The following is a 22,341-nucleotide window of genomic DNA, read 5'->3' on the forward strand; positions in this document are numbered from 1 at the left end:
AATGTGAATAAACAAATCCCGAGAGCCAAAGTGCTTGAGGTTTCTAAAAATATATCAGTTGTACTTTGAATTCTAATGCAGACATCTGTCTTGTTTTGGATTTTGAACTCCCAATATATAGTAATTAATAGTACCTTGTACCTTCCAGAGGTTGACACTTAGTACACAATTGTTTAACAAACATATAATAGATTTATCAGCTCTATCTTTTTTATGTTAGTTCATTACCGAAAAAGCGGTTCATTAATTTGATTTACTTATAATATCAAATAGAGGTACAGCAAACTAGATAAAGTAAATGGAAGGTCGTAAAAATTAATTTATAGGGCAAATATATGATCTTATTCACCCACGTTTTATATACAAATTGTAATAAACTACACAAAATGTCTAAGAAAACAGCCTAAATTGATATAAGCGATCTAGCAACATCAAAAATCGCTTTCAAAAGAATTCCCCGACCTAAAGAAATTAACCTGCTTCTGTCTAAATATTTAGCTTAAATTTTCAAGTTCCATAAAGTCTGTTTACAAGCCTCGCGCTTCTGGAAATCCCAGTCTCAACGTTATCGCACGTGTTTAAATTTGCACTTCAGTAAAAAGGTTTTTGGGCGGGTCCGCAAAAAAAAAAATTAGAACTGTTTAAGCCTTTCCATTAATTGCCTTGAGAAACCTGGGGCACGGTGATTATTTTACTGAATCTGAATAATTTCGTACACATTGTTATCTTTCGGTTTCGTCATTTAATTTTTCGGTCAGGTGGTTAACCAGACACGACAGAGAGATAATGTGAGAAGGAAATGAGGGAAATGGGCTTCATATACGTCATTTCCGAAGATTTTGCACAAAAGTGCGCTTCTTTAGTTAGATAACAGATAAGGGATAGATAGATACCGTGGTAGTGCCATAATGAAAACTGGTCATGGGTTGTTAAGTGGGTGTGTAAACAGTATGACGACACTTGATAGATTGAGCACTCAATCGGGCTGCTGAACAAGAGAGCAAAATGATATATGTAAGTATTATCTTTTGAGTGCAAAATATTTTTAAATTGAAGATTAACCAGCAATGACTCAGTTTAGGCAAACACAGCCAGAAAACTGATCTTAAAACCAGTTGAAAATCTATAAAAAATACTTTTATTTACATAATTGTCTCTTACCTAACTCGAGTGCCACGCGCTGCTTAAATTCAAACCAGGTTTTTCTACCGGATCGTAACAGCTCGGTGCGAAAAGCCGTTAAAAATCCTAGGGGCTTGGTGGGGCATTAAAACCAGGTTCAAGGTCAACGAAAAACAATTAACCGAATATATGAGAAAATGTGCCACGTTCCCAAAGTCCCAGCAGGAAATGCTAATCACCTTTCCCTAAACACAAGTAATTACCATAAACTGAAAATCAAACTCACCATTTTTGTAGTTTCAGTCGCCATAATTGATCTATTTTATATATAGTGTTGGGATATCTGAAGAATTGGTCGCGCTGTTTCTTTTTTAGCACACCCGCAGAGCGATTATTTCATAATTTCCTCCACCGCGACGACTAACATCTATGTGTTCGATGGCTAGACAACTTTTTATGAATATGTTGCTTAGCGTTCGACGACTAATTTGCGAATGCTACCAAAACCGAAACGATTTTCTTTCGCGTTCTCCCTCTCTCTCTCTCTCTATTAAGCCCTGGACAAAAGAAAATATCTGATAAGTTGTCTGTGGGCCGAGTGAGAGATATAGCGCGCTGCGGCGAGCGGACTTATACTAACGGTTACTCATCGAGAGAGAATGGAGTGGGTACAGTAGATCCTCGAATGGGTGTAATGTTGCTAAAAATAATTTAAGGGAACCAAATATTTAGACTACAGATAAAGAGTTCAGTTACCAACGAAGTTTTATACATCGTTTAGTATCATCACCTTGATTGAAGAACTCAAGAGGTCATAATAATACATTTATAATATTAGATTTTTTTTTATATCACAAAAATTATTTCAATCTTTTTTATTTATTTTACCTTTATTACCCAAAAATAAAGAAATCTTATTCACGGATCTTCAAAGATCCGTTTTTAATGACAAAGTAAATAAGATGTTTTCAAGCAAAGTAGTTTTCAGTTAAATTTTGTCCTACATATGTAGTAACAAAAGTTTCTAAATGTTGTACTGAAGTCCCACTGTAGATCTGGTGGGAATGTGGTTACTCGTGTTGTTGGGGTTGCCTGCAACCAGTCATGACCTTCCCTCTTACAACTCTCACGTTGACCTTAAACCACTCTTATGGCGTGCAGTATAGTAGTTCTCCCCATTTCCTACTGCTGATGAAAGTCCATTCATGAAAAACGAAATGTGACGTCACCTGCGGCGTTTGTCGTTGCTCGTTTATGGCAAGAATGGCGTAAAGATTTTATTGCTTTACGACTTGTTGACATTTGCCGCCAGATGATGAAAATTTTTTGTGGAGAACCATCTCGGTAAATACTTTATCTCAGGCTTTCTGTTATAAGGTCCAAATTCAAACAACGTTATTAAATAAATGCAAAGGTAAAGTTATATATTCGCAGAACTTTGATCCAACCGAATTTCTCTCGAATTTGAACGTTCCAATTAGAAAGGGGAATTGACTAGGAATGCTAAAGTTGGCGTCCCTAAGAATCCAGATTATAGAACGATAAACACGGTTTGGATCACATCCTATGAACTGGATAAACAATACCAATTAAATGCCAAAACAGGGATACGGATGAGGAGTGGCACAGGGAGATCACTGGAATGCCTGCCTCCCAGTTTAAATAATAAAAATAAAAATAAAAATGACATAAAAAGACCTACAGGAGGACCTAAACAGAACACCAACGGCTTTTAAACTCCGTTGGCTACTGGCACTGAACTCAGCTGCAGATTAATGCCAGCCGTGCTCCTTGGACCAGCCTTCTTTGAGGAACTGGAAAATATGGACAAAAAAGAGACATAACTATTATCGCTATCAAAGCCTAACGAGAATTGGAATAAAATGGGCCCAAATGCCTTCGAACGAATCCTAGTTGCTCTAAGCCACGTAAATAAAGTATCTACAGTAAAGTGACATGTAATTTGACACAAGCCAAAGGTTTGGTTCGTGCCTTGGGTTGGAAACTGAAATGATATGTTAAATACTTTCAATGGTCGATAGATGGCGCTACAACGAAGTGCTGACATTTTAAAAACGTTTTATGTAAATACGCAAGTCTGCTTATTGATCTCGATCGTTCCTTATTTTATGGAATTTGCCAAATCAATTAAATTTATAACTTTATATTGGATCAAAATGTAGTGTATGTTAACTGTGTTTCTTTAATTTTAATCTCTTTGTTTATAAGTTTAAATCACTTTTATATTTTTAAACCAAACACTAAATTTGTATTATTTAGTATATATTATTAACAATTTCGTTAATTGCGTGAAAAGAAGTTATCTTAAAAAGTAAAGTCATTTTCAAACAATACCATAAAATCAAGAGAGTTGTAATAAAGCATATTCGTCAACTTTTTTCTCTGGGATAAATTAAAAATGACAATCTGAATCAAACACTATACATAGATTTTCGATAATGTTTTATTTCAAACTTTTTTAACTTAAGAAAAAAAAAATCAAAATGCATTAAAATTATTATAAAAAATTATGTTTTTTTGATTAAAAAACACTGACAATTCGCCGATTTTTAAATTCACTTAGATGTCTGTGAAAATAGTCCTCAAAGTTGGAGAACATAACATTTGTAAACATAAACGTTTGTACTTTTTTCTTCTTGACTCGAATATTTGTATCCAATTAAAGGTCATGTAAAGAAAACAAAACGGGAGTAACTCATATTATTGATACTCTGTTACGACTTTGAGTTCTATAGCTATTTGACTACATATAAAAAACATCCTCGAATTGGTAATCAACGGCAACTCCCCCACCAATAATTGCCATCGGAAACGGCTCTACAAATTGTGAAAATTTCATTAACAGGCCATATTAAATTTCATGGCAGGGAGAGCAGAGCGGAAGTAAATTTCATTATTTTGATTTCAACGAGATCAATCTTCTGCCAAGTCATCATAATCATTATGAGCGTGATCATGATGAGCAAGCTGGCATCGGATGAGCGCAGCCGCAGCGACCGTTAACACCCATTGCAGTTTTTCATGCAGTTGTTAGAGGAAGAGGAAACTTCCCGTTAACGTAAACCCCAAATCGCAACCCTATAACTACCAAACCATACTATAGTGTGTACCAAACTATACTGACGCTGCAGTTACTTGGCGGGCTGTCAGACGATGATGATTGCGACGATGCTACAGCATTGTGTGTGTTTTTTTGTTGTGTTTTTTGTGCCCCCTTCGACGATTTCGGGCAAGGATAACGAACTCTAGAGTCCGGATCGAAAACCCTCTCTCTACGTCTACCCTTTTCACGGCATTGAATTTCCCCCTTTCATTTTTTAGGCCGTCTCGCATTTGTTTTTGTTTTGTCCTCGGCGAGATTTTTTTTAGCAGCGGGTTGAACGATTTCTTTTTTTTTTTGCGCAGCTGCTCTGGGTTTTACGGTTTTGTGAATCGCTGTAAGTTGATCGGCACTTGATGGGAAACCACTCCAGTTTCGACTCCGTTTGGAGTGTAGGTGTTAGAGATCAATATGATGGAAAACTTTTCTGCGGGTTTGCCCAGAAATTAGCTTTCTGCCGTTGCACAAGGATCAAGAAAATGTGGCACCCAAAAGGGGTTCCAGTTTGCCCAACGTTTATTTCTACTCATCCCCCTTTTTTATTAGGTTACGAAACAAAGACCAAGGGAAGTGTTCAAAAAACCGTAAGTAATTGTCGGAATATGCGTGCAAATATTTTCTATTTTTGCCCAAAAAACCCTAACCATTTTTTTTTTACAGTTTTCGCTAGCCCTCCCCTCGTTTGCAATTAAAAAAGCAAAAAAAAACTATTGAAAAAAGAGAGCTATTTGGGTTCGGGTTCACTGTGCAAAAAGGCTAGATGAGGAGCGTGATTGTGCAATGATCGGGAAAAAGAAATCTGAACTTAATGCACTCTCCTCGGGGAGATAGAAAAATTGTTTGATTGAGTGACAGTCCATGTGGAGCAGATGATGATATATATATGGTATGGTATTTCTAGGATCTTGAGAAGTCCATGCAAATTAGGGGTTGTTCTGCTCCCAATTCATTTGTCCCTCCTTCGGAGTCTCAAATTAGTTGCGCATCTTGCGTACATTTGTCAGGGTCGTCTAACGTCTTTTTACCTTTTTTAAGGTTGACAAAAGAAGGGACGAAATCCTGTAAAAAATCTCCGTTTTTTTCCTTTTAACAAGGCGCCTTGCCGTGGGGAGGAAGATATTTTTGTTACCTGGCCCCTGACATTTTCCCATATTCCTTACAGTTCATTCACCTCACAGGGCAGGGATCATCATAATGGGATAGGTTGCATCAGTTGCAGCATCAGCAGCGAAGATTAGTATTCATTCTTTCGGATCACGGAAGAAACGTATTAAATTATCATAAAAAGGGTTAGTTGCTAAGCTGTTCAAATTAATTGCACATGGTACAGACACTGAATTAATTCGTTTTGGAACAACGTGATTATCTTTAGTCAGCTGCGATTATTATCCTTTTTGGTTAGCGTGATCTTTACTAAAGGATTTACAAATCTGTTTTATCTTAAAATGCAACTTATGAACTTATCTTTGAAAGATATTTAAAAAGATTTTTAAATCCATTTTTAAAATAAATCAAAAATATCTCTGTTTTTATATTACAATTTAACCTTTTTAAAACGATTTTTTGTAGAAACAACTTTTTTTTAAAAGTTAGAAAAGAACAATGCAAATAAAATACTTAGTAATTTTTTGTTTATTAAAATTTGGGATCTGTAATAAAAACCTATTAGCTTTTACTTACTTATCTTTATAAATTCATGCTTATTTAAACATAGGTTATTATTCGAAAGACTTATTCAATTCTCTCTTCCTTTTAAATAAATTTTAATACTTTAAAAAAATATCTGAAACTGATTTATTTATTAGCATTTTATGCGAAAAAAAATAGTTGCATATATTTCATTTTAGAAGTTATTGAAACTAATTCCATGTGCTCAGGAACCTCTCACGTAAGTTGCAAAAAATTTTTATTCAAGCTCTTTTTAATAATGCAAATGAACAAAACATGTACAAAAAAAAAATAATTTGACAGACAGGCAAAAAGGGAATGAGGACCATAATACGACCAAATGTCCTTTGAATAAGGAAGCGGGAAGATTGAGGAATCAGCAATAAACCAAGGCAACCAAAAAAGCGCGCCAAACGAAGATTCTAAAAAACTGTTCGAAACAATGAGAGGATCGGAAATCGGAGTTGGCTGTCTGGGATTATTGGGCAAGGCCAACATCATGATGACGCAAACGCAGATCATGACGATTGGGATAATGATTATGTGCGACTGTGTTTGCACAATTTGCAGGCTCACACACACCGGCACACACAATCGCAATCGAAATCAAACAATAGGGAGAGGCAAAGGCAACCCGTTTTTTAAGGGTTCCCAAAACAGCCCGTCAAGGGGATGAACATCATCCTCATCCTCCTAACTCCTATGTCCTTCCCAAGCCAAATTACGTTTCACCCCTTTGTAAAACTCTAAAAAAAAAGAGGCGAGAGCGATCGTTTCAAACTTTTTTCGCAGCCGCCGCTGCGGAAATTTTAAAAAATTCTTTTCGACGCATTCGGATGGGGAATTAGTCGTGGAAAGTGCGTGGCCGGATAAGCAACACTGCTCCGAGGAGTACAATTAAATTTTCTTTAAGACTCTTTGAATTCCTTATAATTTGTTGAGTAAGAACACTGATGTTAAGTGAACTAAAATAACAAATATTTTATTTTCTTAAAATTCTTACAAATTTGTCTAAATTTAAAAAAATAACAACACTTCGGGAAGTACTTTACAAACATAGCAAAAAATTAAACTAAATAGATGTTGATTTAAAAAACAAGAACAAAAATGAAAAAGCTCACGTTCCTAGAAACATGATTTTTAAAATTTGAAATTCCGTTTTTCAAGAAGTTTCCCAAAGTTTTAAAGTTAAAACTTATTAAAACAACAAAAAAATATGTTCTAAATTCCTTTAACACAAAAAATTAATCGAAAATTTCATCCATATTACTTTTGCAATTATTTTAAATAAATTTGGAATTGGATTATAAGAGTTATTTTAAAAATTCAAAAAGTGCGCGGTAAATAAACAACATACATATTAAATTTGTAAAAAGCACGTGGTCCTGGTGGAATAATTTTTGGATTTTGCGCAATTGAAACTTTAAAGTGTAAAAGAAGAGAGAGAGAGAGAGCGAAAGCGAATAAAAACCAAAGCGAACGCCGCGTGATGAGCAAAAAGTGGAAAACGCCGACAAAATAAAAAAGAAATGAAATTCAAACTCGCATATAATTTTGGTCCCATTTCTTTTGTTAAAAACAAACGTTCAAAAGTTAAACAAAAACAAAATTACATCAAAATTAATTAAAATAAAAGAACTTAAAGTTTACCAAGAATGAAAACATTAAAATAGCTCAATTTTGTCAATCCAAAATTGGTGAATTTTTTGGTAAGCTTTTTCGGACACACACAAATTTGGCAAAACCCCGAAACAATTGGACTAAAAGTACTTTTTGAAGTTGTTTAAACATATCATTACATCAAATTGTTATTAATTTGTTTCTTCTGTTTTAATTTGCATTTTTAACCATGTGTGCGTATAGAGACAGCAGGCACTTTTTTTTAAAGATGGCCGCCGGGAGTGAGAAGGATATGCGCAGGGGGTGGTTAAGTTCAGTGGGGGAGGCGGCTGTTGCTCTTTTTTTATACCCGTTACTCTTGTAACTATAAAACTACAGATTTGGGTTTTAGAAATGTAGATGGTTCTCAAGCTCTATATTTTAATTTGTTCAATATCTATAGACTCATACAAAAATTTTCGAAAACCGAACATTTTAGAAATAATGAGCAGTATTGTAAATTTTCCGGCAGACGGCGCCACTTAAAACCCGACTATTTTCAGGAGGCGTATTTTTTATTATTTATTATTTTGAAATTGGTTAGCTGAGTAGCATTGTCGGGGGCACTCGAAATAAATGTATAATTTTAAATCAATTTAAAAAAATTAATGAACAAATACAAAAGTTTTAAATTTAAGCCAATTGAACAAAAAAAAATGGTTTGCTGACATTCTAAATTAATTACAAAAAATAAATTACATAACTTACAGCTAATCCAAAAGTTTATAGATGAATTTGGCAACAGCATAATTCTTCAAAGTGATATGTATTTTTATTTGAATTTTATTAAAAGATGTCATCCAAACGCTACAAGTTTTTGAACATATAGGTCCGAAATTTTATAAGAACCACATTAAAAACAATAAATTTATAACAAATTGGGTATTATCGTTTCCATGACAGCTATAGGATAAATACGTCCAATCTACAGGCCTTTTCTATTGGAAAATAATATAAAACAGATCCCCATATGGGACATGTCTATTTAGACTCACCCGGTTGTGCTGACTTAGAATTTATACTTAAATACCTCCTTCATTGCAATACAAATTTCTTATCAAACTCATAATACTCTAGATACCCTATAATACCAAAAAGCTGATGGCAAAAAAAACAAATTTCTGTAAAAATAAAAAGTCCTTTGAACTTAAGTTCGTGACAATTGACTATAAAAACCAAACAATAAAAGCAAAGTAAAAATACAAGATCTATGTGGTAGAAGTGGAAAGTCTATTTCAAAACATTTTTTTTGGAGGCAACATTTTATAATTTTGAGCAATCATCATTATAAACTTTAAAAAGAGTTAATTACAAGCAATTAGAACAATTTATAAAGAGGGTTGCGATAAATTAATTTCAATTTTATCATTTTTAAATGCAATAGATCATAAATTTTGATGTTATCATAGTGGATTTTTATGGCGTCTGTAGAAGTAAATCAAAACGACTGCTCTCTTATTGAACAGTAAGAACTTCCAGGACTACTTTATTTAAATGTACATTTCCTTAACTTTTTGAAACCGGAATTTAGTTCACCCAAGAAACTAGGAGTTTATCCTAAAATATAAGTAAATATTCTTGGATTGATTAAATATATATATATTTTTAAAGCTTAGAAAATCAAACAACTGCATTTAATTGAATTTAAATTATATTGTGATTTGATTAAAAAAATAAACCAAAGGCATTTTTAAGTTTTGTATATTTCGTATGTAAATTTAGGCTTAACATTGATAAAATTAGCTTAAAAAAGGTTTCGGAACTATTTCCAGTTTTGCAGACGCCATTTTATTTCATAAAAATGACAACAATGAACCAAATAAAACCAGAACCACCCCTTGCTCCGGCAAGTAGATCGCTGCAGAAGGCTGGACAGTCTGGCTGACTCACTGACTGACCGTGCTGAACTACAGAGAGGCATTCTATGACACAAACAACCCCTAAAAGTAATAGACACGATACCACCACCACCATCATAACCAAAATAAGCAATCATGAAATGGTCAAGCGGGATGAGAGATTCAAAAAGAAACAAAACAAATTCAGTGGTAGCAGGCAGGGAGGGTTACTATTCCTGTACGATGAGTGCATATGTGGAAAGACCTTGTGCTGGTCAGTAAAGAAACCAACTGGCCAATGGCCACTGGGTATGGGAACAAAATGGCAATGTTGAAACTAACGTCACGTAAAACACCAGTTGTAAGTGCATAATAGTGCAAAGTTCTAAAATGTTAAATTTGAGAAGAGGGAAAGGGGTGTTATAAAAAGGATATAGTTTACCATTTATATAAATACATTTTAATCACTTTATTTTTCGCCATATGACATCAAACATTAGATAAAGCTATTAAAAGCAGTTTTAACAATATTTGTTATAAATGTTTATAAATTTTTTAAGTTAAGGGTTATGCAACTAATCGGTAATTTGACCATTGAGAAGAAAATAATAAATTTTGAAAATATCTCAATTAGTACAGCGATTAAACAGCCACATTTTTCAAAACAATAGGAAATAATATGAATTTACAATTTGGAATTAATTCGTACAAGTTTAAACTTAGACTTAAACACTTTTATCTACAAACCAAGAGCAATCCCCTGCTAGTTTTAATTTTTTCTCTAAATTCGGATCAATCTATAAATGGACAAAAAAAAAACATATATCAGGAAAATTTCCGACAATTAGTAGCGATGCCTGAACTCAGATCCAATACACCTGCGTACACCTGAACTCTTGACATGGAGTGCTGTCCCCACATTTCCCCGACTCTTTGAAACCTTCCCCCTTTTTCTCGCCACTGTCAGCGATCAAATGAAAAGCATGAAAATGCATTTTCCGTGTTAGCTGCTAGTCAAACTGCTTAATTGCGCATTAAATATGCAGAAAAGTAGGCAAAACGAGCGAAAAATGTGCAGGCAGCGAAGGAAAATCAATGGGAGGAGTCCAACGTTCTACGCTGACCAAATTGCTGTGGCAAGTGTGGAAATATTTCGTATCAACAGACATTATTGCGCTTGACAGTTTTTCCTGTCAACCCCCCCCCAGAAAATCCCCTTCCCCGGTCATCGAAGTGACAACTGACTTGCCGCACACACTCAGCACATCCCCATATCCCTTTTACGTAACAATCCCGAAAAGGTTGAAAGTCGAAGTCAGCTAGCAAAAAGCTACAATTCCGCAGGTAGCTTCGAATTTGGATAAAATTTCCCTCGCTTTTACGTTTGTTTGCCTGATTTAATTGACGAGTGCTCGGTAGGATGTGTCAAGTGCGGTGGAAGCCAAAAGCCAAGAATAACTCTAATAGGATTTCCATTTATGTCCATTAGGCCTCGGTACGGCTTTCCTTGACGAAAAAAATGAATTATGGAAATGCATTGGGCCAGGAGGATTGATGGTTTTCAATATGAATTAAATAAAGGCTGACATAATTAATATAAAAGCTTGCATCAAAATGAGGAAATATGGATATGACATTTCGATGTTATGCTGAATAAAGTATATGATAAACAATGAAAATTTACGGTTGGGTTTTAAAGTCTATCAGGACAGGTAGATTTCTAGTCGAAATTTCGTAATTCGAGCTACCTAACTTGACCAAAACTGAATATCAATAGGATCAATAGACTATATTTCATACTAGTTGGTTTATAAAAGTTGACTTTTCATTACTCAAAATACGTATGATCTATTACGTAAATGGATAAATAAAAAGAAAGTCTTTCTCTAAATCAAAGTCGTTGTAATTTTTTTTGTTGTGGCTCGAGTTATGAATGGTCAGTCGACCATTGTATATAAATCAAAATAATTCAAAAAACATTTTTGCAAACGATAAGAATTTAATTAAAAAAAAAAAAAAAACAGTACAAAATTAAACAAAAGGAAAACTAACTTTCTTGCTAATTGCTGTAAGCATGTGCCACCTTAATTTAAAAATTATAAGGTGTCATATTCAAAGAATTGTCTTTTTGGGCCCGTGAATCAATTCCGTAATTTGGAGTACAGTTTGTGGTAAAAACATAAAACTTATGCATCCTACATTTTATCGAAAATCAATTGTCACTATATGCTATTTTTATTTATGTATAGAATCACAAAATCAAAAAAGAATTTAATCTTCTTAAATTAACTGCAATAGTTTTTCGATAATTTAACAAAAATGTAAATAAACTTTATAAATTAAACTTGAAACTAACAGTCTAATAAACTTTAATCTTTCTGACTTAAACTAATTTATTGAAAACTGAAATTAAACACTCGACCCAAGCCATTTACTACAAGAAAACTTACCTTTAACTTTAAACAATACCCTTGTCTCATGTCTTAACTTTTGTTTTTATTGCTTATCTGTTCACAATCTAATTAGCCAAAAAAAAAAATCTCGAACCGCAGCTGTCTGAATTAAACTTGAACCGAAAGTTGTGAAGGCAAAAAGGTAAACAAGATTTTTTCCAGCAAATCAATTAGAAGATTTTCCCCAAAAAGTTGCAGGTTAAATTGTTGAACTGCTATTGCTGGCCGGGATCCATCAGGGCATCGGCATCCCTTCCGCCCGGTGAAATCGGATGGAAGCCACCACTTGGCGTGGCATTACAAATGGCTGAGACTTGGCTGGCTGTCAGTTTGGGCTCGGTGCCTGTTGTGTTGTTCTGTGACTTTTTAACCTAATGAATAATAAATTGGCCCAATTGTCACGCAAAAACAATGCCGCGGAATAGGATGGATAAGGGTTTTGCGCTTACCCAGAGACGATGATGTCAGGTCTGTGAAGTTTCCGTTTCCTTCTCCAAATTGTAGACACATTTTCCATTCCTTACCATGCCCTGCCTAAGTTTCGCTGTTTCTTTCGGTTGAAGTGTCGCCTTCGATGGATTTTGGCATTTGTTATAGAACTAGCATTCACCTGGGAAATCGTGGCAGGCATCTTGCAATGATTAGCACTTGCTCTACCTTTCTACCTTTCTACCTTTCCTTTTGGTGGCAATGGCGCCCACTTGCATTTGTTTCTGCCACATCCCCGGCAAAGTCAAAAAGTAATTAGCATATTGAAATGTTGCAAAGGCCTCGCCTCCGAAACAACAACATAAATAATTTAGCCAGCATATTTGATGCACTTCGGTTGCAATCGCTGCATTTCCCAGTTCTTTGCTGTGTTGCATGTTGTGTCCGTGTGTGTTGGCTTCAATATTTAATTGCGAAAAATCTCCCAGCCGCGAAAGGGGCTAAGTGGGACTATCCCTCGGTTATCTATTCAGCCCTCGGCCTCTTAAAAGCGTGTCAACAGCTTGTCAATCACAATTTGCCAAATAAAATGTAAGTGTCAGCTCTTGGAAATTTAGTTTGCGAATGTGTTGATTGTGTTTTAGTTGCGGCTGTTTGCAAATAATTGAAGAGCGGTGGCGCTGAGTAAGTTGATAAGGGATATTCTCTGAGGGACTGCCATCTTAAAGTTTAAATATGAAAAGAAAATGTACAGTTGCTTTACTACATTCACGGATTCGAGGAAAAACAAACTCTATAAAGTATCAGAAATAACAGCAACGTTAATCTAAGAACCATCTTAAAAACTATAAACACAAAGGCTAATTAATTTGACACACACTATATACTTAAACGCATTTTGGTAAATATAACATTGCTACCAGCAAATATAAATATGCTATACAAACTATGATTTCAATATTAATGATTTCGAGAATTTAGATTTAATATTTAGTCACTCTTTATGCAGTTTAATTATCATTCAATTCAATTCAATTTTCATCCATAGCAACTGTAAAAAGTTTTACAAAAATACATTACCATACATTATCGACTATATATAATCTGATGCTACAATTATTTTTCCTTTACAAATACATTATTCGATCAAACTGCGCAAAAAATGCAGTTAATAAAAGCCATTTAAACAATTTAAAACTGTTTAAATTATCTAGGAATAAATTGAAACCAACTTTCGGGGCGTTCCAACTAAAAAACCATAACTAATTATAAGTAAAAATTCAAAATTTGACATAATTTACGCCTGCGCAACAGAGAATAGTGATTTTCGCAAGCAAGGCAACAAAAACAAGGGCCAGAACGCTCATTGGTCGCCTGTGAAAAGGATGCCGAGCAAAAGCCGAGCTGCTGTCGCTTGAATAACAAGCATACGCCGCATAGGCCCAAAGGATAAAAGCAACCGAGAACGAGGGATGTTGCTTCCTTGTTGGCTTTCGCTCGGTTCGCGATGGCACTTCGTGTTGCGTGGCAACTTTCGACAGGATCACAAGGATACAACGTCAGGGAATGGACAACCGTATTGCAGTTCCGGTGCGGCTCTCACACCGAGCAGACGTGTTGGCCTGCCCAAAATAAGTCCCCTAACTTGTGCATTGTGACTCTCAAAATTGTGTTAACCCTTTGGCTAAGTTTGGTTGTTTTATATAAGAGTTCCTGGAACGGACACTTATATAATTTTGATTGTTGCTCAGAAAGCCCTTACTATCTAACAGCTGGCTTTCGAGCAATAATTGAAACCAAATAAGTGATCCTCACAACGAATGTGATTTATTCAGACTTCGAAATGGTAAGTGAACACTGATTTGATTTATTAAATAAGGTAGATTAAATTACTTAGATAATTTAAACAACTAAATTATATATCAATGTAAAATATACTAACTAAAATAATCAAATATACAATTTTAATCTTATATTACATAATTTCATTATCTCATTTTATACTTTTGCTCCTTAGTCTTTTAGATTAGTATTTAAAATTTTATAAGAAATTGGTTTTGTAACTAAATTGTTTTGTTTGAACATTACTAACTAACCATTTTTTTAGCTACCTTATTTGAAAATATTTATGTATGACAATACGACACAAAACTAGTAATTTTTGGAAACAAAACTAATGTCAAGACGTTTTAAGTATATGAGTAGAGTCGCTCTAAAAGCTTGCAGCTTGATGGGTTCAGTGTGCCCCAAAACATTTCCTATAGCTCTAAACTCACCCGCATTAACGACAACCAAAGACTTCCCCATTGCAATTAGTCACCAAAAAATAGCGTCGTTGAACTTTGGCAAAATGAAAACAAAAGTGTAGCAAAAACAATTGTCAAACAAAAGTACCACAAAATCGAAGCGACCTTCACATTGAATGCGCCCAAGTTTTGCCCAATAGCTTGTGTCAATGCACTTGAAACTTGTTTCTGTGGAGCCCCGCACTCGTGTTTGTTATTATTATTTATATTTGGTATCGCCTGTCAACGACAGACAATGGATAGTGTTTTTATAGGAGATTTGTTTTGTGAATTAGCATTTAGTGCGAAACTGAATAGAAACAACTTGCCGCGATCGATGAACTCGGATGGGATGGTATCTGGTTTTCGGTTAAGGAACCAAAGTCAAGAAATCAATTAGTATTCAAGCGTATGTATTTGCGTGATCTACTGAACTGATTTGTCTGCCCTGACTGAGCATCGAGATTCTAAATAATGAATTATTTATGTTTTGGATTGGAGATTTGTCATACACTTTTTCGCCTTAACTTTCAGTTTCAATTCCTGTTCGCTTATTTCCATTCCTTGTTATTCAGACTTAATATGTAGTTATTAAATAACAGAGAATTTCACTTCCACCTGCATTAATTGCCATGATAAATGAGGCTTTTAGAGCGACCTCACAATGTCGCCAATTGCATTGAGTGTTTGAGCCACAATTGCGTTAATTTTAAGGGCAATGTTAATGTCAAACCGCTAATATTACATTGATTGTAACGACATTGAATTTCAATTAATTTTTGGTTCCATCACGATATTCATATGCAACGCAGACATCTTCATTTGCATAATAGACCCACCCCTGATGGAAATATGACGTCTAAGGTTATTTACAATGGGAGAATTTAACTATGCCAAATGCAGGCAATGACAAAACTATAACGATTACTACGATGAACGAAGGTTTCACGGTCTAGGAAATTTTATTTTATAGAAGTAATGACTAATTTTATACCAGAAAAAAATTTGAAAACAATTAATAAAGCATTATATTTCTTTAGAAAAAATAGTTAAATTTTAATAAACTAAAATTATAAAAGTCTGTGGTAGAATTAGTTTATAGATTTATGCAATATTATATTTACTGTAAAATGTGAATAAATAATAAACGTATTCAATAAAGTTTTAAATTACTTTTTCAAATCTTTTAAAAGTAAAACTTTATATGAAGTCAGAGTCAAGAATATAAAAAGCAATTATTATGCAATGGGATGCCATATGATTAACAACTGATTTAACGACTAAATTAAACGTATAAATATTTTTTCCGTTTCGTTATTAATCATACAACAATCTCAATAACACCTTACATACGAACGTGTTATTAATTGCACAAATAAAATACTTAAATAAGGATAATGGGGCATTAAACTGAGCGCCAACTCCCTCCATAGAGGTGCCAACAAAAATTCAGCATAAATATTGTCACACCTTTTGTCGTACACTATTCAATGTCATGAACTTCGTTGGGTCATAAAACGCAAAACATCCGAAAACTTTATTTTCGGCTATTGTTAACGTTTTGTATGGTTTTCGTTTTGTTTTTTTTTTTTTTTTTTGGAAGCTCCTTAATTCTGCCGACGAGCCAATTGAAATGACGAAACGTGTGCACATGACACCCACACAAAACGATGAGGCAGTCAGTGCAGCGTGGAAAAAAGCTCAGAGCTTAAGGCAACAGGTGCTAAATGGCCGACTTCCGTTTGTTATCAGGCCAAGAGAGCGACAGAGAGTTGGCCCACAGAGCTTTCCGGCTAATCCGCATAGAACACCGGACGAAAATAAAAAATAAGTCAGTGGAACAGAAACGACGCCTAGAGACACCTATATATAAATTAATTGGCGCACAGAATATTTGTGGCAGTTTCGTTTAAGCTTGAACCGTGCTTAACGGGTTTTTGGTGCTCAGAACTCTAGTTGTGTACACAGAAAATGTTTAAAATCGTATTTGTAATCGCGATACTGTCGCTGGTGAAATGTGGCCAATCCCAAATTGCTTGTGAGTTTAATGAATATGAGTACATCTGACAAATTTTATATTCAATGTGTTCTAACATAAGTAAAGCCAATCATCAAAATTCAAACACAAAATTGAGTTCAGTGTTTCTAATACTATTATCATTAAATTATATTGTCAAGAAATAAATTTGTTAATACTAGCATTCTTCGATTTATGTATTCTCGGGAACTTAGACTTGAAATTTTAAAATTTGTATATTTTAATATAAATGTTATCTAAAAACGTTACGTTTTTGTTTTAAGCATGGCTAACTCCTTTTGTAATATGATAGCTTTCTTTTCCTTTTGTGATATGATTAAAATCTAATGCCACACCAATAAAATAGTTATTTAAAAACAATAAGTCAAATCTTTGCCTGAAGAAGATATCGGCATCATACAAGATTATTTAAATTGGCACAATTGACTTTATGTTGAACCTCAAATCAGATAAACTCTTTAAAACTCACCTGAAAAATGATTCCACTGACTCCCATGATAGTTACCAATCAGCCCTGCTCGGTTCGAAATCCTAAAATCGTGGGTGGCAGCGAGGCGGAACGCAACGAAATGCCCTTTATGGTCAGTCTAATGCGACGTGGTGGTCACTTTTGTGGCGGCACAATCATCTCAGAACGGTGGATCCTTACGGCAGGACATTGCATCTGCAATGGGTTGCAGCAGTTCATGAAACCAGCTCAAATCCAAGGAGTTGTGGGTCTGCACAGCATCAAAGAATATCTCAACGGAATTGGAAATGGTCCGGATGCTCTAAGAGTGGACTTCAAGAACATAGTGCCCCATCCGCAGTACGAGTGTAATGATGTCAAGCATGATATAGGTAGGTGCCGATTTGATGTTCTAGTTTTGAGAAAGTTAGTTTTTTGTTAATACAAATCGAATTTGTGTTGTGTATGTTCAGTACTATGTTTCGACCAATGGCTAGAACCAATATTTCAAAAGAAAGTATTTTTTAGGTAAACAAATTAAATTTGATAATGAAATTATAATTATTGAGTTGCATAATATATAAAATATTCATATTCAAAAATAGAAATTTAGGATTTTTACAGATGGAAGCTAAAATGCTGGTCGAAAATGATTTGTTAAATATATAAAACTCATAATTTTAATTGAAGTATGTACATAAGTTACCTACCTAAAAATTATAGATCAAAATATATAAAAAAGGTGAGTTAAAATTTAAACTAGAGTAAATTAAGTGAATATGAAATTCCTGTTTTGCAAAAACTGAGATGATAAAGAAAAAAACATATTGCTAATGACACTCATAAAATAGTACTTTGATTCGAACTAGAGTGAGTGAAAGTAAAAAACGGAAACGATTCTTATAAGGAACCCCTGCACCTTTGCAATTTGGTAATATAAAATATAATACACAGCACTGCTGGAACTGGTGCAGCCGATCCGATTCTCCGCCCACATCCAGCCCAGCTGCGTGGGTTCCGACGAGGGACACCGAACTTTGGAGCAGGAGTACGGCACGGTTTCCGGTTGGGGCTGGACACACGAGAACCAAGCGGAGAACGATCGATCCGACGTTCTGCGCAAGGCCACCGTCAAGATCTGGAACAACGATGCCTGCCAGAGGTCCTACAGATCCTTGGGGAAAAGCAATACCATCGGGGAGACACAATTGTGCGCGGGCTTTGAGAACGGTCAAATTGATTCGTGTTGGGTGAGTATTCAATTGGCCGATACAGCACAAATTTTATGCTTTCGGTTTACTTACCTTCACAGGCGGATTCCGGCGGCCCACTGATGTCCAAGGAGCATCATTTGGTGGGCGTGGTGTCCACTGGAATTGGTTGTGCTCGTCCCGGTTTGCCCGGAATCTATACGCGTGTCAGTAAATACGTGCCCTGGATGCAAAATGTGATAGCGGGTAGGAAATAGATGGATTGGTATCTGCATCAGATTGATTGTGATTCACCTGTGATATTAGCGGTATATTTTTATGTGATTTTACCAATAAAAGTTTATTTTAACCAAACAAAGCCTATTTCCGTTGCCGTTCGCCATTTTTTAAACCACTATCGATAGGTTGCGACTTTCGATGACTTTGGTATTTTTAAGAAGTACCGGTATTTAATTGGGATCTGCTTCAATAAGGGATCTGGATCCAGGTTTTGATCTCAATTTAAACAAGCCGTCTACACTGCTGTCGAGTTTTAATGTCATCGAGTTAGGGTCCACTAATTCAGGGAAATTTGAACAAAGAAACATTGTTCAGATGACTGAAAATAACAAAAGGTGTTGTTTAAATAAATCACTTAAGTTACACTGTTTAATTTCCTTCTTCTAAAAACGAATGTGCCCCTAATGTAGGGTATTAAACTGTTGCTCTCTCTGGCCGATTTCTCCCACACTCTCTCTCTCTCTCTCGCCACCTGCCAAAACAGCTGATTCTTTATTTACCACTTAATTTCGAATGAAAACGACAGCAAATAGTCGATTAGAAATTGCTGAACTAAATAGATAGAAGTTTGTGGCTACAGGATGTTTGGGAACCTGAAAAAGAAGCTGAGCAGTGCGATTCAGGAGGGCCTGGTGATATCGGAGAACCTGCAGCAGCAATATCGCCAGCGTGTCAGTTCCGGAAACAATTCGGGGAGCAGCCAAGCCAGTGGGCTAACGACCCCCACCTCGCCACTGGGTCTCAACGAGAGTCTGTCGTCCAGCAGGAGCAGTAATCTCTCCCTCAGTGCTCCCTTCCAGCTAACGGATGGAGTGCCCAGCCATCTGAATGTGGCAGCCGGCTGCAGTTTGCTGGCCAAGTACGAAGATGATTGGCAGCAGATCCACGGGGCCAATGAGGAAAATGCGGAAAAGGCTGCAGAGATTGCCACCCAAATCTCAGGTGTCCAGCTACGGGCCAGCAATCAGCGCAGGATCATTAGCGAGCTGAACAGCAGTCTGTCGGGGATTCCAACGTTGATTGCTCAACTGCAAGCCAGCTCTAAGACCCTGCAGTCCTTGGAGCAAATGGGCCAGCAACTGGAGGTTGAGCTGGAGAAACTGGAGGACCTGTGCGAGGAATGCGAGCTCCAGGAGTTCATCCTCGAGCAGCAGTTCCAACTTTCCCGACACAAGCAGCGGAAGCTCAACGAACTGGAGCAATATCGCCAGCAAGTAGCCTCCAAACACCAAGCCAAAATCCAAGATCAGGAGCAGAAGCTGCTGCAACTGCAGAGGGAACGACAGGCGGTCTTCGATGATGCCTTCCGTGGCGATATGGAGGAGTACAAACAGCGTGGCCAGCTGACAAGTAATTTTGAAAACATAAAACCTATCAAATCTTTAAACTAAATCATCGTTTCTTGTAGAAATACAAACCAATAGCAACAGGTTGGCTTTAGAGGAGGTGGTCCTGGAAGCCAACGAAGTGGAGGCCAAGGACACGGATGCCCTGGAGCAATTTCTAAATGGTTAAATGGCCCACAACTCGAGAATGTCTCCAATTTGTGCCTTTAAGTGCAATAAGCAGGTGTAATTTGCTAAAACATTTTATAAGGGATTCCAGAAAGAGCTTTAGATTTGATTTAAGTCTGAATTCGTCGAAAGCATTTCGTTGTTTCTAGCACATTTACACTTAAAACCAGAACAAAGTTGCTACATTAACCATAGTTTAAACGATATAGATATATTTTTTATCAGAAATTATATTAAAAGAAAACCAAATTCTGGAAACCCCTTACTATTTACAAGTTTCAAAATTTGTTGATGTGGCAACGCCACTCAATAATTTAGACAGCCGTTTGTGTTTTATTAGATCTTATTAATTCGTTTTAATTGTACACACCTACCAACGGGTGCCTTCTATTTTGTATAAATATATTGGAATTACCGAAAAAACATGCTTAAAATTACGCGATGGTACACAATTGCGCGGGGTGACAACTCTGGCGACCACCACAACATCTGATTAGTTAAAAAAACGAAATAAAAAAAGATATTATTCCCGCAGCTTACACCTATCGCAGCTTTTGTTGTACCCCGCCACGCCCCCGAAGTTTCCGTACCCTCTCCTGGACTTCGAGCTTATGGGCGCAGTTGGATCCGCTTTGAAATCACCAATAGTCGATATGTCTACCAAGCAAGCGAAATTCGTGGAAAACACAATTTCCAGCAATAAGGTGGTGATATTTAGTAAAACCTATTGTCCGTACTGCACGATGGCCAAAGAAGTGAGTAAAGAACGAGACCTTCAAAAGTCCCAAAACGAGATTACATCTCTTATCTTCTAGCCATTCCGGAAACTCAACGTGGATGCCCATATTATAGAGCTCGATGGGAACCCCGATGGCAATGAGATTCAGGCGGTTCTGGGCGAAATTACAGGGGCCAAAACGGTGGGCTTAGTTATATTTTTCAGCAATTTGTGCATATCAATGTAATATATTTGTACTTTTTAGGTTCCCCGCGTCTTTATCGACGGGAAATTCGTTGGAGGCGGCACAGATATCAAACGCATGTTCGAAACCGGAGCTCTGCAGAAATATTTCCCATAATTATCCGATCGTGCAATTTCCTATACTCTGTGCAAAGCTCCTTTTCATTTTCAAGTTAGAGCACGTTTTTCTAGTGAATGTTCAAATACCTTAATAAATTCTTTTAAATAATTTCTGCTTGTTAAATATTGAATATTTGTGTACAAAAGAAAAACCATAAGTTACAATATTTGGCGCAGAATGATGGAGTACATATTTATTATATAATATATGTTTTAATTAAATACATTAATGAGGTATTTGTATGGCATAAGGTTAAGCCTGCTCCTCCTCGGAACGAGTAAAGGTAGACTCATCCCTGATGTTGAAGATGTTGCGTATCTCTTGCGGAGTCTTGCCCTTGATCATATTGGCCACCGCCTGGCAGGTGAGCTCCAGAAGTTCCTTGATTTCCAAATAATTGGCAGCGGCTATGATCCCAAACAAAATAGACTTGTCGACTTTTAGAAAATCGGCATCCCAGGAGCTTATCTCATCCGTGTCTTTGTTGTCGTCATCCTCCGTGGGCTCCACGTCGTCTTTGTGGTGTTGGGCCCAGCTCAAAACCTTGCGGAGGATCGTGGAATTCACCTTGGGCAGCGGCACAGGGGCATTCTCATCATCCTCCGGGCAATCCCCCAACAAACTCTTAATAATTCCGAAGCGTTCGGCGACCTGGATGTCTGTATCAAATATCTCCCCATCCGAAGATTGCAACTTGATACTGGGCATTTTAAAGCTTTTTTTATTCCTTTTTTCCTTTAAGTATTATTCGTTTTGAGAAAAAAATTCAAGACCGATTTGACTAGTCTTACCGTAAGACTCTTACCGCCTCCTCAAGATGTTTATTTCGAAAGAATTAGTCTGATGTTTTTTAAAGAATTTTATCGGAAATACGACACATTTGGGGTTTTCACACTGTAGCCACAACCGCATCAGTGCCGCAACAACCAGCAACTAGCAAAATGTGTTAACAATTATACAATTGGTTTTTCAAATAAAAATAGAAGTTATTTTTTGTACATTCAGTACTTTTTTAAAAAATGGAACAAATTTAAGTTGTTTACTGCAGTGGTAAAACAAATTACTATTGTAATGTGACAAATGCTACTTTTGCCATTGACGTAGATGGCATCTAGGAGATGCGCCGCCTGCCCGAACAGACTATTCCGATTAATCGCCAGTCAGTTTGCTCTGCCTATCGATTGTTGCAGCCCT

General features: G+C 36.1%; 5 protein-coding genes across 6 annotated transcripts in view; 3 read left to right on the plus strand and 2 right to left on the minus strand.

Annotated features, from left to right (window-relative positions):
- LOC128257585 (protein I'm not dead yet) overlaps positions 1-1,621 on the minus strand; it is a 15,855-nt gene extending 14,234 nt beyond the window's left edge. Inside the window, exon 1 of the mRNA XM_052988654.1 lies at positions 1,409-1,621. Coding sequence (XP_052844614.1) covers positions 1,409-1,432 — 24 coding nt within the window. The 5' untranslated portion in view covers positions 1,433-1,621. The remainder of the gene's footprint in view (positions 1-1,408) is intronic.
- The window catches only part of LOC128257588 (transmembrane protease serine 9), a 21,784-nt gene extending 3,147 nt beyond the window's left edge, over positions 1-18,637 (plus strand). For both annotated transcript variants that reach the window (XM_052988660.1, XM_052988659.1), the window contains exons 3-6: positions 16,179-16,613; positions 17,115-17,453; positions 18,016-18,311; positions 18,374-18,637. In XM_052988660.1, the coding sequence (XP_052844620.1) occupies positions 16,547-16,613; positions 17,115-17,453; positions 18,016-18,311; positions 18,374-18,529 (858 nt within the window). In that variant the 5' untranslated portion in view covers positions 16,179-16,546 and the 3' untranslated portion in view covers positions 18,530-18,637. The remainder of the gene's footprint in view (positions 1-16,178; positions 16,614-17,114; positions 17,454-18,015; positions 18,312-18,373) is intronic.
- Positions 18,638-19,031: 394 nt separating this feature from the next.
- On the plus strand, positions 19,032-20,254 carry LOC128257686 (dysbindin protein homolog). The gene is made up of 2 exons (XM_052988804.1): positions 19,032-19,901; positions 19,960-20,254. The coding sequence occupies exons 1-2, from the start codon at positions 19,133-19,135 to the stop codon at positions 20,064-20,066; spliced, it is 876 nt and encodes a 291-aa protein (XP_052844764.1). The 5' UTR covers positions 19,032-19,132; the 3' UTR covers positions 20,067-20,254.
- A 264-nt stretch (positions 20,255-20,518) lies between these two features.
- Positions 20,519-21,255, plus strand: LOC128257692 (uncharacterized). Its single transcript, XM_052988810.1, has 3 exons — positions 20,519-20,820; positions 20,881-20,985; positions 21,049-21,255. The coding sequence occupies exons 1-3, from the start codon at positions 20,677-20,679 to the stop codon at positions 21,142-21,144; spliced, it is 345 nt and encodes a 114-aa protein (XP_052844770.1). The 5' UTR covers positions 20,519-20,676; the 3' UTR covers positions 21,145-21,255.
- Positions 21,256-21,305: 50 nt separating this feature from the next.
- Positions 21,306-22,177, minus strand: LOC128257691 (S-phase kinase-associated protein 1-like). The gene is made up of 2 exons (XM_052988809.1): positions 21,939-22,177; positions 21,306-21,882 (listed from the first exon to the last, which is right to left on the minus strand). The coding sequence occupies exon 2, from the start codon at positions 21,853-21,855 to the stop codon at positions 21,400-21,402; it is 456 nt and encodes a 151-aa protein (XP_052844769.1). The 5' UTR covers positions 21,856-21,882; positions 21,939-22,177; the 3' UTR covers positions 21,306-21,399.
- Between the last annotated feature and the right edge of the window lie 164 nt (positions 22,178-22,341).

The sequence above is a fragment of the Drosophila gunungcola genome (assembly GCF_025200985.1).
Source record: "Drosophila gunungcola strain Sukarami chromosome 3L unlocalized genomic scaffold, Dgunungcola_SK_2 000002F, whole genome shotgun sequence".
Lineage (NCBI taxonomy): Eukaryota > Metazoa > Arthropoda > Insecta > Diptera > Drosophilidae > Drosophila > Drosophila gunungcola.

Coding starts and splice junctions, on each gene's coding strand:
- LOC128257692 (XM_052988810.1), top strand. CDS start 20,677: ATGGGCGCAGTTGGATCCGCTTTGAAATCACCAATAGTCGATATGTCT. Junction 20,821..20,880: donor ACTGCACGATGGCCAAAGAA/GTGAGTAAAGAA, acceptor CTTATCTTCTAG/CCATTCCGGAAACTCAACGT. Junction 20,986..21,048: donor AAATTACAGGGGCCAAAACG/GTGGGCTTAGTT, acceptor TGTACTTTTTAG/GTTCCCCGCGTCTTTATCGA.
- LOC128257691 (XM_052988809.1), bottom strand. CDS start 21,855: ATGCCCAGTATCAAGTTGCAATCTTCGGATGGGGAGATATTTGATACA.
- LOC128257686 (XM_052988804.1), top strand. CDS start 19,133: ATGTTTGGGAACCTGAAAAAGAAGCTGAGCAGTGCGATTCAGGAGGGC. Junction 19,902..19,959: donor ACAGCGTGGCCAGCTGACAA/GTAATTTTGAAA, acceptor CGTTTCTTGTAG/AAATACAAACCAATAGCAAC.